An 18,738-nucleotide genomic window follows, 5' to 3' on the forward strand; every position below is an offset into this window, starting at 1 on the left:
GTGCGTGAGTACCCAGGAGGTTTAGGTCCCTGCAAATGTCTTCAAATAGAGTTATTGATTAGCTCGGATGTTTCTTGAATGCGCAATATGATGATGAGAGGAGGAATCTGTGATTTTAAAAGGTTATAAGTTATAAACTGTTTCATTTTAGCAGGGTGGATGTCAAACATGTTTTCCGTACTGCGTTTTGTTACCAACTTGACCAAAAGAGATGATCTTTTATGAACAATTTGCCCATTGCACTACAATTTTTATGCAATTTTTCTGTTGTGTTGCTGCTAGTTGCCACAGCTGTCATGAGCTGAGAGATGTTATGTGTTCAGAAAGCCTGCCAACGGTGGCACGATGCGTCATTTCAAATGTTTAGATATATTTAACCGTTCCTAAAATCCTGTGCCAACCTTTTCTGTTGTTTGAGGATCTGAAATTTAGCAAACCCGTTCTTGACTGCTCAAACTCACTGTGAGCAATAATCATGCATTTTGTTTGTTTCGTTTGTGGCTTTAAAAGAATTAAAAAAGAACAGCATGTACAGTCACTGGACTTCTGAAATGAATATATTCTAGGCGCAGTAAATTCGATAGTGCTTGTGGTGTAATATTGATTGTTTTGCATATTTTTTTGTTTTACAGAATCTAAATATGTTATACTGGGGCACTTATAATGGAAGTGAACTAAGATAAACATTGAAATTACTCTTTAAATACTACAGGCACAAAATAGAAAGAGAAAATGGGATTTCAAATATTACACTACACTACTTAGTTCAGCATTTGTTGGATGTTTTTGAAAGATGGCACTAATGTTGATGAGAAATGCAGTACTAGATCAATATACTGTAAAACAGTAATTCTGTCAAATATTATTACACACTGAAAAATCTATTCCTGCAAAGTTGTTGTAAACAAACTACATGGGCTGAATTTAAACAAACAAGTTAAATATAGTAATTTAATTCAATTTGTTTAAAATCAGCCCAAAAAAAAAGTTTACAACCACTTAACTTAAAAAAAATAGTAATCATCTTTGAATCATTTTTTCAGTGCAGTTTTAATTCTTTGTGTTCTACAATCCTGACCTTTTTCTAGTAATTCTAAAGGGAGAAAAGGTAGAATAGTGGAATTCTGATTATTTTATTGAGATTTTGTAATTTTTAAATTGACTTTACAGTTCTGACAATAATCTATTGCAATTTCGATTTTTTTCTCTCTCTTTGCGTTACAACTATATTCTTTGCAATTGCTAATTCATGGGTGTTTTTGCAATTGCATTTTTTCCAATTAAAGTTTTTTTGCATTTATATGTTTTTGCTAAAACTGATTTGATTTCCTGCAATTTAGTGGCGATCTATTTTATCGTTGATGTCACAGTTCTGATTTTTTTTTGTCAGACTTCGAGTTTATGCCTCACAATATTGCATTTTATTTCCTGCAAGTGCAAATTTATTAACTCTTAGTTTTATTTTTTGCTTACAATTCATATTTTATTCCTCAAAATTCTGATTTATTTTTCTGCAAATCTAACTTTTTTACCTCAAATTTTGCCTTTTGTTTGCCTGATTTCTGCTTTCTCTGACTTTTATTTCTTGCAAGTTTCCAATTGCAGTTTTATAAGGAATTCTATATGCATCTGTGTGGCATGTTTATATCTGTTCTATATCTATTTAAAAGACTACTGTGGGGTTACCTTTTTCCATTGTTACATTTTTTTATTCAAGTATCTTTTAAAATTTAATTTACTGGCTACATATTATTATCAGTATTGAGAGAAAGCTTCTCAAAAAAGTTTAAGTATATCAGCATTTATTTAAAACAGAACCCTTTTGTAATATTTTGTATCATTTATAAAAATAAAAAAAAAGATTAACCTGGCACCAAACTTGTAAATACTTACTACTTTTTTCTGTACAATTTTACTGCTTCATTGCCATCACAAAATTGTTTTTTAAAGTTATCAAAAAAACAAAAAATATCCACAATTCCATTCCAAGTGCCTCATTATAACATGATTCTTGCTGTATTTAAAGAAAACAAGGGATGAAAATACATGATTTTGTGAAAATCAACAATACACTACAAATGCTGTGAAACTAATGTTAACCTGGAGTAGTCCTGTAATTTCCCTCACTGATTAAACTCAATGACTCTTGTCGAATGGGAAATGACATGTGCATGATTTTCCTTTGACTTTTTTGTATGCAGAAGCAGTGTTTTATTGGTCTTTTACTGACAAGACACAGTGGAAATGTTATGCCACGTGTCTCGTGCTTCTTCCCGTGTGTAGAATGTAAAAGCCCGCTCAATCCCACAATTCACCTGGCTAGTGTTGCTGTAGCTTACATTTACAGTAGTTTTGTATTTCGTCAAGACAAACGGAGATAACAATACTATCTTAACTTGTTCTGAATGTGACGAGCCAGTGAAGTCCTTGTACATAGGAAACTGAGCACACAAAGTCTGTAGTTCAAGTTGGAATATGGCTTGGGTCTTTTTAAAATGATAATTTCTCAATAAAATGGTAAAATATTTATTGTCTTTTGATGCTTCGCTTGATCTTGGTTGTGAAATGTGTACATGTTTTGTGTGTAGTATTATTTTTCTATGTCACAATAGCCTCCTAAATGCCTTTCAATCCACACAGTCTCTCATTTGGTGCTTCGTACCAAATGATAGACTTTATAATTGTGATTTGACTTGTCTCCACATTAACATGAATTGAATTTTCTATGGAGAAAAATCTTTACAGTTTAAATATCTCCAATTGGAATGAAAATAATGTTGATTTTTAGTGGGCCAATAATTATCTCATTCATTCTGTATCTGTGACATTTTAATACATATATAATATCTATAATTTTCTTCAAAGTTCGCTTAACATTAGTCAATTTAATATTTATCCAAGACTTTAGAACCACACTGTTTACGTTTTCTTTTTTATAGAAAACTTTTTTGTGTTTGTTTTTGCTGGTCTATAGCAGAGTTTCCATCATAATGTGTAATTAATCTTTTCAAAGTTAGAAAAGAATAGGAAACAAATGCGAATTAGATGAGTTTCCAACAAGTTGTATGAGCATCTGACGATTGTATTGACAACCAATCAATCAAGAAATCCAAATAAAGCTTGTTTAAAGGTGTTGTAAAGAAAATCTTGGTATACAAAGTGGAATAATAAGAGTTTAGCATATGTAAAGGGCCTTACCGTGAGCCTCAGACACCATTTTTTCCTTCAGTAAAAACTGTGAAAAATATAGGCCTATTAGAAAACAAAGCACTGTTGCGCGACTCACAGGCCATGTCCTTAAGATTAACATGTACTTTAGGTCATGTTTTTTACGTCATCCAGACCTGATGAGCAGCCGTGTCAACAGGACATCACCAGCTTAAACACTGATATGAGACTGATATGTAGCTTTTATATATTTATAATGAGGCGAAACCTTGCCAAATAACCACCTAGACAAATGTAAAAAATAAAAATAAAAAATGTTAGTAAAAACTGTGTTGTTTATTACTCTCCTTCATGTCATTTTAATCCACTGAAAACTTTGCTTATCTTCAGAACACCAGTTAAGGTATTTCAGGTGAACCTTAGAGCTCCCTCATCCTCCATAGACAGCAATGGTCACAAGACATGCAAAGTCCAGAAAAGCAACCAAAAACATGATCAGAACATCACATCATCGTACAATCATACGAAGCGCATGCACACTTTTATATTCTACATATAGATGCTTGTGTGTTTTACTGATGACTTTAATGGCAAATACACTTTATTGCCTGTAGTAATGCACACCCTGACCTGTTGTGTAAGAGAAGACAATATGGCGAACAATGTTATTTTATAAATATTTTTTGGCTCATTTGTTCATGGATTTAAGACAGACAAAGGTGTCAGAGGATTGGAATGACATGATGCTCCTCAACTACCGGTCCGTGGATCAATAGGTAACGTTATCGGGCCGCACTAGAACTCATTAATTGATTCCGTTTTATTTATTACCTGAGTCTGACTGATCTTTTATTTTGAAAACTCTTTTATTATGAAAAAGGACAGTCTCAGTTACATCTCGGTCACTTGAGCGCCCTATGAGTAAGCAACATAACGAAAGCACAGTGAAGGAGTCACGAACTGCCAAGGAAAGGCATCCCCAACCCATTTGTCAACATATCAGGTAAATCCAGCTTGTCTGTGCAAGAAGATCAACTGCTGGGCATCGCAAAGGTCGGCGCAAATGACAGTTAAACGCAAGTCTTTACTAAAGTTAGCAAGTTTGTTGTTTGCAATGAAGGTGCGTGCTCACAGTTAAATAAAATATAACGTTACACATTTCTGTCGACTAATTAGCTCAAACACTGCAATGCTATGTTATTTTCTCCAAAAATAAAACTTGTATCAGAGTGACAGCATTGTTTTGTCAGCTTGTCATTAAAACTGTTGATAGTTGCCTAGCAAATTTCGAACCACCGCCACCACCCCCCGGTCCGCGGTAAAATTGTCAAGTGTTGACCGGTTCGCTTTGATAAAAAGATTGGTGACCACTGAACTAACCCTTTAAGTGATATTTCCCCCTAATTTCAACTGAACCATGCAGACAAGTTATTTTCTTATATATTTAACAGTTAGAATAGCTGAGAGCACATGATTGGTCAGAGGACCTAATGTGAAGTTAAAATGACACCATTAAAAAATGATCCTTATTGGTGGAAGTGAGAAATGAAGTATAAATGCTTATATATTTTTAATGCAAATTGTGTCCACTGATCACAAAACAAGTAACAAAGGGCCATTTAAAAAATATTTATACATCATATGAAAATTTTATAAATAATCATTCAATTGATGTATGTTTTGTTAGGAAAGGACAATATTTGGCCAATAAACAAGCAATTATGAATCTGAAGGTTCAAAAAGCAAAATAATGAGAAAAATGTTAGCGATTTCCAACAATATACCTGTGTGATATTGTGTTGTTATTGATTAACATTTAATATGTAATTTAGAACCATGACATCATAAAACCATGACCTGAGCCTCTCCATCCACTGGATGGCAGTGTTGATTCTTGCAAGATAAACACGACAGACACAAACACGTTTATGTTCCTATCTTGATGAGAACATTACAGACTTCCATTGTTTTTACATCATGTTTATGATACAGTCTTTAGCAGGGGTGGCCAACCCTGTTCCTGGAGAGCCACCTTCCTGCAGATTTCAGTTGCTACCCATACCAAACACACCTGAACCAATTAATTAGGACCGGAACACCACGTGATAATTACAGGCAGGTGTGTTTGATATAGGTTGCAACTGAAATCTGCAGGAAGGTGGCTCTCCTGGAGCAGGGTTGGCCACCCCTGGACTATAGTATCAGTATCATATTGTATCATCTGTAGAACGTGTCTATAGTTCTAACCCCACCCTTAAACCCAACTCACAGACAAACAAGTGAAACTTGTTAACATTTGATAAAACATGTTCTAGCCAATTTATAAGCGTTGTCCTCATGTTCAATATTTCACATTTCTATATAAGTGAGAATAATTTAACACACACACACACACACATACAGTCATCTGACTCTGAGAAGTCATATTATTAATATTAATAAAATAATATGAATAAAAATAAAAGGAAACTAATAATAAAAGAAAAAAATAATAAATCAGAATTAGCTGTACATTTTAACAATTAACATTTTAGAATAAATCAACATATGTGTAATATAACATAATAATCAGCAATGCAACATAATAATCAGTATATTTACAATGATTGATTGTTATGTGTGTGTGTGTGTGTGTGTGTGTGTGTGTGTGTGTGTGTGTGTGTGTGTGTGTGTGTGTGTGTGTGTGTGTGTGTGTGTGTGTGTGTGTGTTTGTTTGTGTGTAAGTGCATCACTGATGTTTTTATTGGTCTCCTCTCTCAAATGTTACATATGTATTGCCAAAGCATTTGTAATGTTTACATTACACAGAACATATCAAGACAAATGACATGGTAGTAGAAATAAAAAAAAAATCAACAGTATATTTAACAATCAACATTTTAGATTTAATTTATAACAAATTAGATTTCTGTGTGTGTGCGTCTCTCTCTCTCAGTCTCTCATGTCAATGATATACAAGCTGGCACATCCTTTTAATTTACCACTGCACTTGACATAATTTTAGAGAAAACATAACAGGTTGGTTACACTGAATTTAGTTTTATTCAGAGTTGACGAACGACATGAATTACAACAACAGAACTGTAGGATCTTTGAAAGAAGCTGTTGTCAGGATGATGAGACACAGACCTGAGCTACCAACAAACAGACCAGACGGCACTGATCAACAGCTCTTATGATGCATCAGAATCTCATTGCTTTATTTGATAACCTCTACAGTTTCTACTACTCGTACAGAGCTAAGAATGTCACGACATGATACTCTAGATCTAGTCACTATATGAAGACGAAAGCTCTTCCTGATGGTGGTCTTCTGTCCTGTGCTCCTCTTACTGTCTGCTTTGCTCCAGTGCCAGTCAACACACACACACACACACACACTCTAGTTATTGTTGAGGACCCACCATGATGCTGGAGAAATACAAGAATTTTATATTATTTAAAAAATATATCATTGAGTATAAAGCAATGAATAATCTTTATCATTACTGAATAATAAGTCAGTTATAGTCAGAATATCATGCAGGATGTCACATATTTTTATCCAATGCAAGACACTTTAGACTATTATATTATATTATATTATATTATATTATATTATATTATATTATATTATATTATATTATCAATAATTAAATCATTATTAATAAATAATCAATTGTACAAATAATATTATTAATGATATCATAAGTTTGTCACAAGTTTAGCTGTCATAAGTCAACACAAAACACACTTACATTTTTTTCTCTTATTTATTAATATATTATTTCTATTAATATGTTTTTAATGCATTATTTATAATTACAAAGAGTTATCATTAATTATTTAAGATGAATAATAATTCATTATATAAATAACAACAAGGAGAATGTCATTAGTTGTTTGAAAACACAACATTTTAGAATAATATAATATAAAATAAGTAGCATAATCATTGGGCTACAAAAAATAATACTGGTTCATGATATTATTGTTAAATAAATCATTATTAATAAATAATTGTACAAATAATATAAGTAATGATATCATAAGTTTAGTTGTCAACAACTCAAAACATCATTCATTCATTCATTTTCTTGTCGGCTTGGTCCCTTTATTAATGTGGGGTCACCACAGAGGAATGAACCGCCAACTTATCCAGCATGTTTTTACGCAGCGGATGCCCTTCCGGCCCAACTCATACATTACGGACAATTAAGCATTATATTAATTATTTAGGATGAATAATAATTATATAAATAACAACGAGGAGAATGTCATTAGTTGTGTAAAAACAACACACTTTCGACAAATATAATATAACATAATCATAGGGCTACAAAAATGTTAATATTGATCAATCACAATATATCATTATTAATTATTAATTGTACAGATAATATCATTAATGATATCATAAGTCCCCAACAAAACACATTTGCATTTTTAATTATTTATTATTTTTAATCATTAATTGAATATTATTAAAATTATTTTTATAAATATATTTTAATGTATTTTTTATAATATTAAGATTAGTTTTATTAATGTTATTAATGTATTATTTATAATTACAAAGAGTTATCATTAATTATTAACTATTTAGGATAAATAAAAATTAAATAACTATCAAAAAGGAGAATGTCATTAGTTAGAAAACAACACACTTTAGAACAATATAATATAATTAAACTAATTATTGGGCTAAAAAAATTAATACTGATCAGTCATATAATATATGATCTCCTGGGATATTATATTATATTATATTATATTATATTATATTATATTATATTATATTATATTATATTATATTATATTATATTACATTACATTCTGGGTATTTATACTAAAGTTCACCTGGCACCAGCATAGTCGTCATGATCTCTGGCGTCTCGAGGAAATCCACATTTCCCCTCTGGAAGGTTTTGCTGTAGTTAGTCTGCAGGTGACTAGAAATACAACACAAGTACACTTTTTTAGGCAGTGACATTAAAATAGTTAAATTTCTGCAATTAACAAAGCAGAGACGCACTTCTTCCACACGTTGCTGTGCTCCCAGAACTCATAGAGAATGAAGCGAGATTCATTGGAGAGTCGCTGTACTGCAACACTGCCGAAAACAAAACAAAACAAAAAAAAAACACTGGAGTATTACTGTCAGTTTCAAATTAATTCTGTGTATGAGGGGTTTGAAAATATTTCCTAAACTCAACTCAACCACAAGTTGTTTGGGTAACACTTTATTTTGATGGTCCATTTGAGTATTAGTAGACTGTCTGCTTAATATCTGCTGATACTGCTCCTTCAACAGATTTTTAACTGACTAGATTAACAGATTTTTAACTGACTAAGTACATTTCAGCTTACACTAAACCCTAACAAGCATACAACTTCATTTCTATGTAAGTGTGCGCGAATGTGATACAAAATATAATAATTTGTGTATTTGTGTTTTAATAATTTGTGTAAAACTGAATCAGCTCATTTGATTCTTAACAACAAATTGTCTTATTAAATGCAAATTCATGCTCGTTAACATTAGTTATGGCACCACGAGTTAACATGAACCAACAATGAACAACTACAACATGGACAAATGCTGTAATGAATGTATTGTTCATTGTTTGTTCATGTTAGTAAAAGCATTAACTAACATAGACTAATACAATCTTATAGTAAAGTGTAACCATTTAGGTTATTAAAGTTATTACCTTACTATTTAACCAAAATATTCCTTATATGTCTATATAAAAATAAATATTTATATAAATAGTATAATATAATATAAATAGAAATAGCAAATTACATAAAAAGTTGCAATTCTGAGTTATAAAGTCAGAATTCCACGTTTGTATCATGCAACTTCGAGATTAAAAAGTCACAATAACCTTTATTTTTAATTTAGTGGCAGAATCAGGCTTCCATGTATTTCTATGCCCCTTCTGCTGTGCAAAAAAAGTAGGTGTGAATGACCCGAGGGTGATGACAGAATAATGAAAATAATGACAGAATTATATATTTTTATAAACAATTTCCCCATTCAAAAAAAAAAAGTCATCAGATATTTTGTTTGGACAGTGTTTTTGAGCTCACAATCTATCTGACACTTTTGAGCAGACACTTCAATCTTAAAGTGAATAAATTGTTAAATAATTTAAAACAAACTCCCTAAGCTTATTATCCTGTAGTAAAAATCCAATAGTATGTTGAACCAGACAAAGGGTTCACCTTTATAGGCCAGTGTTGAAGAGAAATCTCCTGCTGTCTAATGTGATCACTGACATTTTTGGTATGTCTCTGCTAAAAGTCAAGGCTGGACTGAGGGCTTGTAAACGCACGGCCACATGATCACAGCTTGACGCAATTCATTCACGCACCACTGTCAAGTTTGCAGACGTTACACGAGCTTTGCCGCGTGAGCAGGACTTTTTTCTTCTTTATACTTCAACGTTTAATTGGAGTTTCATGATAATAATTGTAGGTTTGTTTTCATCGGGCAAAAAAAAAAAGGTTTTTCCACAAGCCCTGCAAACAGTGTGCCTAGAATAAATTTTCATCCTCTTATTTTCTACTTTCTAAGGGAAGCTTTTTATACTAATATGTGTGTGCGCGTGCATGTTCGTGAAAAATTTGTAACTTCAATTTACTACCCTTTAAGCTATATTGTGTGAGAAATTCTGTATTTTAAAAAATAAGTAGAATTGCAAAAAATATATAGAAATAGAAAGTAGAGTAAGATTTGAAAAGAAACGTGTAACTTGCAATTGCTAGAAATAAAGCATTTTTCCCAGAAATGTGCTCTCTAAAAATGCTGTCATTTCAATCTGGGAGTAAAGCTGGGGTCACACTGGACTTTTCTCCCCTAGACTTCTATTCATACGTTCATGATTGCATCAGATCGGAAACACATGCTCGTGCGACAAGTTTCGCAGTACGCTGCGTTGGAAAGTTCAAGCTTGGTGAACTTTGACCTGTGAAATCGCATCACATGATTGCGTGAGACCAATCGAAGATCAAAACATGACCTCTCTGGACGGAAATTTAAAACATTGACCAAACGCTTGCTTTTTTAAATGTCTCATTATCTTGTTTAATCCCGCCCCTTTTCGCAGAGCTGTACTACAGAATTTCGCGCACACAAACTTTAGTGTGACCGCAGCATAATATGGACTAATTTGAAATTGTTACAAATATAGAAAAAATAAAAAAAACCTGAAAAATCACATGTGCATAAGTATTCACAGCCTTTACTCAGTACTTTGTTGATGCACCTTTGGCAGCAGTTACAGCCTCAAGTCTTTTTCAATACGATGCCACAAGCTTGGCACACCTGTCTTTGGGAATTTTTGCCCATTCCTTTTTGCAGTACCTCTCAACCTCTATCAGGTTGGTTGGGAAGCGATGGTGTACAGCCATTTTCAGATCTCTCTAGAGATGTTCAAGTGGATTTAGGTCTGGGCTCTGGCTGGGCCACTCAAGGACATTCACTGAGTTGTTGCCACTCCATTGATATTTTGGCGGTGTGCTTTGGGTCATTGTCCTGCTGGAAGATGAACCGTCGCACCAGTCTTAGGTCAAGAGCACTTTGAAGCAGGTTTTCATTCAGGATGTCTCTGTACATTGCTGCATTCATCTTTTCCTCTATCCTGACTAGTCTTCCAGTTCCTGCTGCTAAAAACATCCCCTGGTATTAATGGTATTAAGCCTGGTGATAAGCAGTGCCTGGTATTCTCCAAACGTAACGTCTGGCATTCACTCTAAAGAGTTCAATTTCAGCCTCATCAGACCAGAGAATTTTATTTCAGATGCCTTTTAGCAAATTCCAGGTGGGCTGCTATGCGTCCTTTACTAAGGAGTGGCTTCCGTCTGGCCACTCTGCCATAAAGGCCTGATTGGTGGATTGGTGGAGCATCGGGTTATTGATCACCTCCCAGACTAAGGCCCTTCTCCACTGATCACTCAGCTTAGAGGAAGCCAGCTCTAGGAAGAGTCCTCGTCACTCCAAACATCTTCCACTTACGGATGAAGGAGGCCACTGTGCTCATTTGAACTTTCAGAGCAGCAGAAATTTTTCTGTTACCTTCCCTAGCCTTGAGCCTCGAGACAGTCTTGTCTCAGAGGTCTACAGACAATTCCTTTGTCTTCATGCCTGGTTTGTGCTTTGACATGCACTGTCAACCCTGGGACCTAATATCGACAGGTGTATGCCTTTTTAAATCATGTCCAATCAACTGAATTTACCACAGGTGAACTCCAATTAAGCTGCTGAAACATCTCAAGAATGTGGAAACTGAATGTACTTGAGCTCAATTTAGAGCTTCCTAGCAAAGGCTGTGAATACTTATGGGATTTTTCAGCTTTTTTATTTTTAATAAATTTGCAGCGATTTCAGAAAAATCTTTTTTCACATTGTCATTATGGGGTGTTGTGTGTAGAATATTGAGGAAATAAATGAATTTAATCCATTTTGGATTAAGGCTGTAACAAAAAAAATGTGGAAAATGTGAAGCGCTATGAATACTTTCCGGATGCACTGTATTTCCCATCTTATCTTGAATTTGTGGTGCTCTCTAGCTCCCTGTTATATTGTGACCCTGCCACAAACATCATAACATCCAAGTCAACCACAACATCTTAGTCAACATATTCAAACATGTGGCTGTGAATCAGACATAGGGGTGATTATCCAGATATATAGAACAGGCCTCAACTGACTCAGAAGTGCAGTGTTGTGAACTCACTGGAGGCAGCCGGTCTGAGCGCTTGAGCACTCAATGTACTGCCGCAGAGCCAGACGAAACTCCTCCACCTCCTCCTCCAGAACCGACAGCTGCCTCTGAACTATTAGGATGTGCTGGAGGACGATGCAGAAGAGAAGAGAAGAGAAGAGAACAATTAAAATTACAAGTTCAAGTTCGATTTATTTATATAGCATGTTTCCAACTGCCATAAGGCCGCACAAAGTGCTTTACAGAGAAAAAACAAACAAGCAGTGGACTTAAAACAGCTACTGGCACATAATGTAAAAGAGAGTATAAAGATGTAAAATAGATTATACAAAAAACAGTTTGGTTTCAGTGCCTAAAACAAGAAAGTGATAGACCCTTTAAATAATTTAGTCTAGTTAAAAGATGATACCGCAGTTGTCCACACTAAAACATAACCAATCATTGCCATTACTGGTGAGTTTATCAATGCAGTAGCCAATCAGTGTCGTTTAGATTAGTCACTACTGTAAACGATGGAGTTTTGTGTGCTCACCAAAGATCGGAAGTAATGAACTGCAAATACTTTGTTAGTGTTCTGGTATCAGTACTTTACTCCAGTATTTATTTTTTTGACAGCTTTTTACTTTTACTCCTTACTTTTTTTCACAAATATTTGTACTTTCTTTGTACATTTTTAAATCAGAGTTGTTACTTTTGTTTTCATGTGTTTGTTGGCTCGATCTATATTATTTCTTGTCATTGCACAATTTGAGTTTGTGATGCAGCCATTCTATTTTTGTCATTGCACCTGCACGCTGCAGTGTGCGCCTTTTTCAACCAAGGCTATCACGCGCCTTAGGCTAGTTTATGAAGATTACCATGAGAAAGCCGAGATGACTATGCAGATAAGACAGGCAGACAGCGAATTTTACATGACTGATGCTGCCCTGTTTACATGGTATTAATAAGACACATTTTGCTCGATCAGATCACAGGTAAACAAAAGAGACACATTCCAGTTAAAAAACATGCCATGTAAATGCTGAAGGTTAAGAGTCTCTTGTCCACCTCCAATCATGTAACACAGGATTCTCTGCTTCTTCAATCTAATACTGTGGGGAAAAAAGTAGTTTTTTTTTTTTTTTTGTAAAGATTCTTACATTTAGTACTAATAACAGCCAAATACTTTATAAAAACTTTATGTATTGAGATTTATTGACTTTATTTCCAATGAGTTCATATTTCCTATTACAATTTTTGCAGTTTTTTTGTGACTATTTGATTTTACATATAGGAATATTAATCTTCATTAATTTTTTACAAATGCTTTATAACAACAAAAGTAACTAGCAATTCATGAATAAAAATATAATGAGTTTGCGTCAGGATAATGATACATGGGGGGAAATGGATATTTACCTACCTAGTGAAATTAAAACATGTAATAATGAATGCTTCAAATTTCAGGTCGTACTTCACTCAGGTCGTACTTTACTTGAGTACAAAAGTGAAATCTGTACTTCAACTTTTACCAGAGTTGTTTTAAACATATCTGTACTTTTACTTGAGTAAAGGATGTGTGTACTTTTGCCATTTCTGGCACTTACATTTATTATATGAATTCTGCGCAAAAATGCAGCTGAGAAATTCATTTGGCAGCTTCAGAGAATAACAGGAATAATATTCTATTTTCTTCATTTTTGTTGATAAACTGTGTTCCATTAACTTCATGGATCAACCTATGTTTTCTGTTCATACAAAATATGACGAGATTCAGGAATATTTTTAGTCAGGTTAGGATAGTTGGGTTGATGAGGTCAATATTAAAAAGAACGAAAGCCTAAAACTTCAAGTCATGCTTCTGTGACTCAGATCAGAATAAAAAAAGAAACCCTTCAGGACTTAAGTGTCAGGTAAAGTCATGAATACATGCGTCATAATAGCTGCTTTTTAAAAATACAAAAGTTGACAGGTAAATGAGAGCTGAAGGCAGTGCAAGATCTAACCCTGTGGGAAATGTTGACCTCTTTACTAATCCTGTGCTACTGCCATCTCCCATCCTTCACTACAATATCAAATACACACAAATAAACAAAACTGCATTTTGCTTTAATATGATGAGCCATTTAAACATTTAACTGGAATTTTTCAATGGCTTCTAGTCCTTTTTATTAGATATTAGCACCGTTTCATCACAAGAGTAATTATTGGACAGTAATACTTATTTATTGGATACTTATTCTTTAGAAAGTAGTACATATACTTGTGCATACTCTTAACATTCTGTACTAGTATCTAGATCAGGGGTGTCCAAATTTGGTCCTGGCATGCTGGTGTCCTGCAAACCTCAATCAGACACACCTGAGCTAGCTAGTCAAGCCCTTACTAAGCTTTCTAGAAACATCCGTGCAGGTGGGTAGAGGCAAGTTGGAGCTAAAATCTGCAGGGCCGAGTTTGGGCAACCCTGATCTAGATATCTCAGGAGTGATTTGTAATTACTCTACTCTCTTAAGTGAAAAATAAACATTGACGTCCATGGCGATCTGTCATGCACAGTGCAAGTCAGAATTATTAGCCCCCCTTTTATTTATTTATTTTTTAGATTTTTAAAAATATTTCCCAAATGATGTTCAACAGAGCAAGGAATTTTTCACAGCATGTCTGATAATATTTTTTCTTCTGAATAAAGTCTGATTTGTTTTATTTCGGCTAGAATTAAAGCAGTTTGTAATTTTTTTTAAACCCATTTTAAGGACAAAATTAGTAGCCCCTTTAAGCATTTTTTTTTTCAATAGTCTACAGAACAAACCATCGTTATACAATAACTTGCCTAATTACCCTAATCTGCCTTTAACCTAATTAACCTAGTTAAGCCTTTAAATGTCACTTTAAGCTGTATAGAAGTGTCTTAAAAAATATCTTGTCAAATCTTATACTGTCATCATGGCAAAAATAAAATAAATAAGCTATTAGAGACGAGTTATTAAAACTATTATGTTTAGAAATGTGTTGAAAAAATCTCTCTGGTGAACAGAAATTGGGGAAAAAATAAACGGGGGGTGAATAATTCAGGGGGGCTAATAATTCTGACTTCAACTGTACATATTTTTTACATATTAGCACAGTGTTTTTCAACCATGTTCCTGGAGGACCACCAATACTGCGTGTTTTGGATGCCTCCTTTGTCTGTCACACCCATTACAGGTCTTTCAGCCTCTGCTAATAAGCCGATGATCTGAATCAGGTGTGTTTGGTTAAGGAGAAATGGAAAATGTGCAGATCTGGTGATCCTCCATGCAGGAACATGGTTGAGAAACTCTGTACCAGCAGATATCTAGTATTTTTTTAAGTAGCACATATTAATACTTACTACTTAATCTTTAAAACACTAGTTCTTATTTTTTACATACTTGTATACTAGTAAACTAGAAAATTGCATATATTAAATAAAAACTGATACATATACATTAAATGCCAGTAATAGATAATAGTACAAATGTATTAGATACCAGCACTTTTAAAAATGTTATTAGTAAGGCTTTTTATTTTACTAGAAAGCTTTTTAAGGTACTCGTGATTGTCATGGTCACCAGCGATCCAGCCTGTGCAGATTGCTGAAAAACTACAAATCTGCCACTTTAATGAACTACAAATCCCATCAAGCACTTCACTCACACACCTGGCTCAGATCCCCCATAATTGCAAAAACCATTGTTAGTTCATTGATTTGGCATTTCCCAAATCCGTCGTTCCAACGAATATGCGCATACTGCATCACAAACTTGTACGCTTACAACTACACCTCTAGAGCTGTAGTTAGAAGCATAATACCTGGCTGTGTTCTATTCACACTTATCCCCCCTTTGCCCTATTCCTTTAGAATATTCTAACATATAACTAGGCCCACACGGAATCTGTGCGCACAGAATTCCGCAGATTTTCCGCAGGATTCCGCAGATTTCTGCAGTTTTTTAGCCCATTATAAATTACTTGAGTAAATGTGTAAATCGGAATTTATTCGGTTTTTATTCAGTAATTTATTACTTTTTATTTAATATATTAAAGTGTAAGTTATGATACTTCGCTGGATATTCTTAAAATAATTCCGCAGAAATCTGCAGATTTTTACCAAAATTCTCCGCAGAAATAGCAAAAAGCGTCCGCAGATTCCGTCTGGCCCTACATATAAAATGATAATAAAAAACAAAAAACATTCATCATCTTTCTTAGGTGTAAATTGCTTTCAAAGTATTTTTACAGTTCAGTTTTAGCGATCTTCATATTGACAGTTGCACTCTGTTTGTAGTGCACTTTGAAAACATTTATGCCACTTTGAACACAGGCATGGCTCATGATGAAAGCTCTAGGTGACCTATTATTTAAAAGTGGGATTTACATTACGTCTCCAAAGCTTGTAAAAAAACAAAAATACGTAAATGCTTTAAATTAATTTAGTTACTCCAGCCCATTTAGAGCACCATTATGGACGTTTTGCGTTATAACTATAACGTGGTTCAAACAATAGATCTGCGGCAAAGCAACTACGGTTTTGGCAAACACTCCTCACTACATTGTTTCTTTCCCAAACGATGCATCGCACTATGAAATTTCAGCCGCGAGTTATGTTGTTGTTTGGGAAAAGCACCCCAGATGGACTATAAACACAACTCACACACACACACATCATTGCTGAGTCTTGTTTATCTGTATTGTGAGCGTTACGATGCGTCTTGCCTTGCTGTGTTTGACCCTTGCTTTGTTCTTTTGTTTACATTGTTGACTGTAAAACGATTCTCCTAAATTAACCTGCATTTGTATCCTCAAATTTGTCATCCAGTGTCCTCACATGACAGTGATAAATAGTACTAATGATCGTGATAAATATCAACATGTTTCTAATAAATAAGCACCAGAACATAATTAATACCTATGAGCACCACACTAAGTTTTTAAGGAAACAGTTTGCCATAGTTTCAAAGTATTTGTGTGCAATTTTTTGTCCTATTACATAACGTTCCCATATTTTCCTGCTGAAAAAAGAATGTAATGTCTAGTACAAAGAGTGTCCTTTACTACCCTAGTACAAATGAAGGAACTCTTTGAACACAATCCATCATATTTACATAAACAAAAACAACTGAAGTGAGACCTGAATGATAAACGAAGCCGATGAAATGATTCAGATTCATTAGCCATGCAGAAATTGTTATTCCACACATACAGTGAATGTCACAGTCTGTTTGGATAAAAGACAAATGACAAACTGATGAGACACAATTTAACTTGAGCCCTGAAATAGAGCTTCGTAGACCATGCGGAGATAAACGACTCCTCATTAAGATAAACGAGAGAATGTGAATGCAAAAAACTTGAAATATTGCTCATTATAAATCCAAAAACAAAATCTATGATGAATGAATGATCACTGGTTTGTTTCTGCAGAGAATGTTTTTATTTTTTTGTGTGGGAGTGTTATTTGAAAAAAGGAACTGCTCATTTGTGTGTCATTTTCTGCTTCAGCATGTGGTATTGTGTCTGTATCAGCACTCATGCATTACTGTGTTTATAGCCGGTCTCTGCAGGGGTCTCTATTCACAAGCACAGAATCACAGACACGCAAGCCGCCTATTTAAAGTCCATCGACAACATCTTGTGTGCCTGAGAGAAAAGCTTTCAGAAAGTGTTGTGCAGAAATGATGGCAGAGCCAAAGGAGAGGTGAAGAGTGATAGACGAAGGGGAAAAAGGAAATGAAAAAGAATAACTTGGAAGTATTTTTTTGATCTCGCAGTTTCCTAGACGACAGGCGACTGTGGTTTCTGAGAATACGGTGATCGACAGGGAGAACATAAATGACTTACTGATTTGGTGGAGCTTTCCAACACCTCTTCCTCCACCGGCTCCAAACGCAGCTCCTGAGAATGAAATACAGTCTCAGTTTCATCTCAGGACAAATTTTAGGATGACATTTTACCCTAAATTAAAAGATGTGACCTTGGACCAGAAAAACCAATAATATGGGTACATTATCTGAATAGTTAAGCTTTACATTGATGTATTATATGGTTTGTTAGGACTGGACAATATTTGGCTATAAATAATATATATAACTATTTGAATATCTGCAATCTGAGAGTTTAAAAAATCCAAATACCAAGAAAACACCCATAAAAGGTAAATTAATATATTAGCAATAAATAATATTAATTGAAAAATAAGTTTTGTTATATTTATGGCAGGATATGTACAGAATGGCTTCACAGAACATGATCTTTACTTTATATTCTAATGATTTTTTAAAATAAAATAAATGTTTAATTTTTACCCATATAATTGTTTTGTCTATATTCACACAAATATACCCATGCAATTTTGTTTCTAGGGTCAAGGGTCATATGTTAGAAATGTTTAAAGAATAAAAAGCTGTATTGTTTATTAATTTATTTGTATTTATTATTATTATTATTATTCATTTTATTTTGCACGACAACCAACTACATTTTTCTCTAAAAGTTCATTACTGGAATGCAAAAATAGATCAATAAAATATTCTCATCAAAACCAATGCAGCGTAATACTTTTCGTCACCTTTTTATTTTAATGTACATGTAAATATTTTTGTTATTTTAATGTAAATGCACGCTATTAGCAACCACTGAGATCATTTACTAAGTTTTTATCTCAATAAACTACCAATTACCTGCTTATTAATAGTTACTCGGGTAGTAGTTGGGTTTAGATATTGAGGATTAGAGACATTAAATAAAGTCATACTTTATAAGTGCTAATAAACAGTTACTTTCTTTATAATAGGCAGATAATAAGTCAGCAGTAAATGGTGTAAATTGTTACTTAATTTATTACCATAATTTTCTCATTATT

At 33.8% G+C, this 18,738-nt stretch overlaps 1 protein-coding gene and 1 long non-coding RNA gene across 2 annotated transcripts in view; one reads left to right on the forward strand and one right to left on the reverse strand.

Moving 5' to 3' along the window:
• Positions 1–3,879: 3,879 nt before the first annotated feature.
• The window catches only part of LOC141379132 (uncharacterized), a 50,262-nt gene continuing 35,403 nt past the window's right edge, over positions 3,880–18,738 (forward strand). The window contains exons 1-2 of the long non-coding RNA XR_012395133.1: positions 3,880–3,944; positions 4,049–4,171. This is a non-coding gene — a long non-coding RNA (uncharacterized lncRNA). The remainder of the gene's footprint in view (positions 3,945–4,048; positions 4,172–18,738) is intronic.
• Positions 6,192–18,738, reverse strand: part of necab1 (N-terminal EF-hand calcium binding protein 1) — a 79,160-nt gene continuing 66,613 nt past the window's right edge. Inside the window, 5 exon segments of the mRNA NM_001017848.1 lie at positions 6,192–6,579; positions 8,008–8,099; positions 8,183–8,260; positions 11,892–12,004; positions 17,718–17,771. Of these exon segments, the coding sequence (NP_001017848.1) occupies positions 6,551–6,579; positions 8,008–8,099; positions 8,183–8,260; positions 11,892–12,004; positions 17,718–17,771 (366 nt within the window). The 3' untranslated portion in view covers positions 6,192–6,550.

This window comes from Danio rerio, chromosome 19 (genome assembly GCF_049306965.1).
Source record: "Danio rerio strain Tuebingen ecotype United States chromosome 19, GRCz12tu, whole genome shotgun sequence".
Taxonomy (NCBI): domain Eukaryota; kingdom Metazoa; phylum Chordata; class Actinopteri; order Cypriniformes; family Danionidae; genus Danio; species Danio rerio.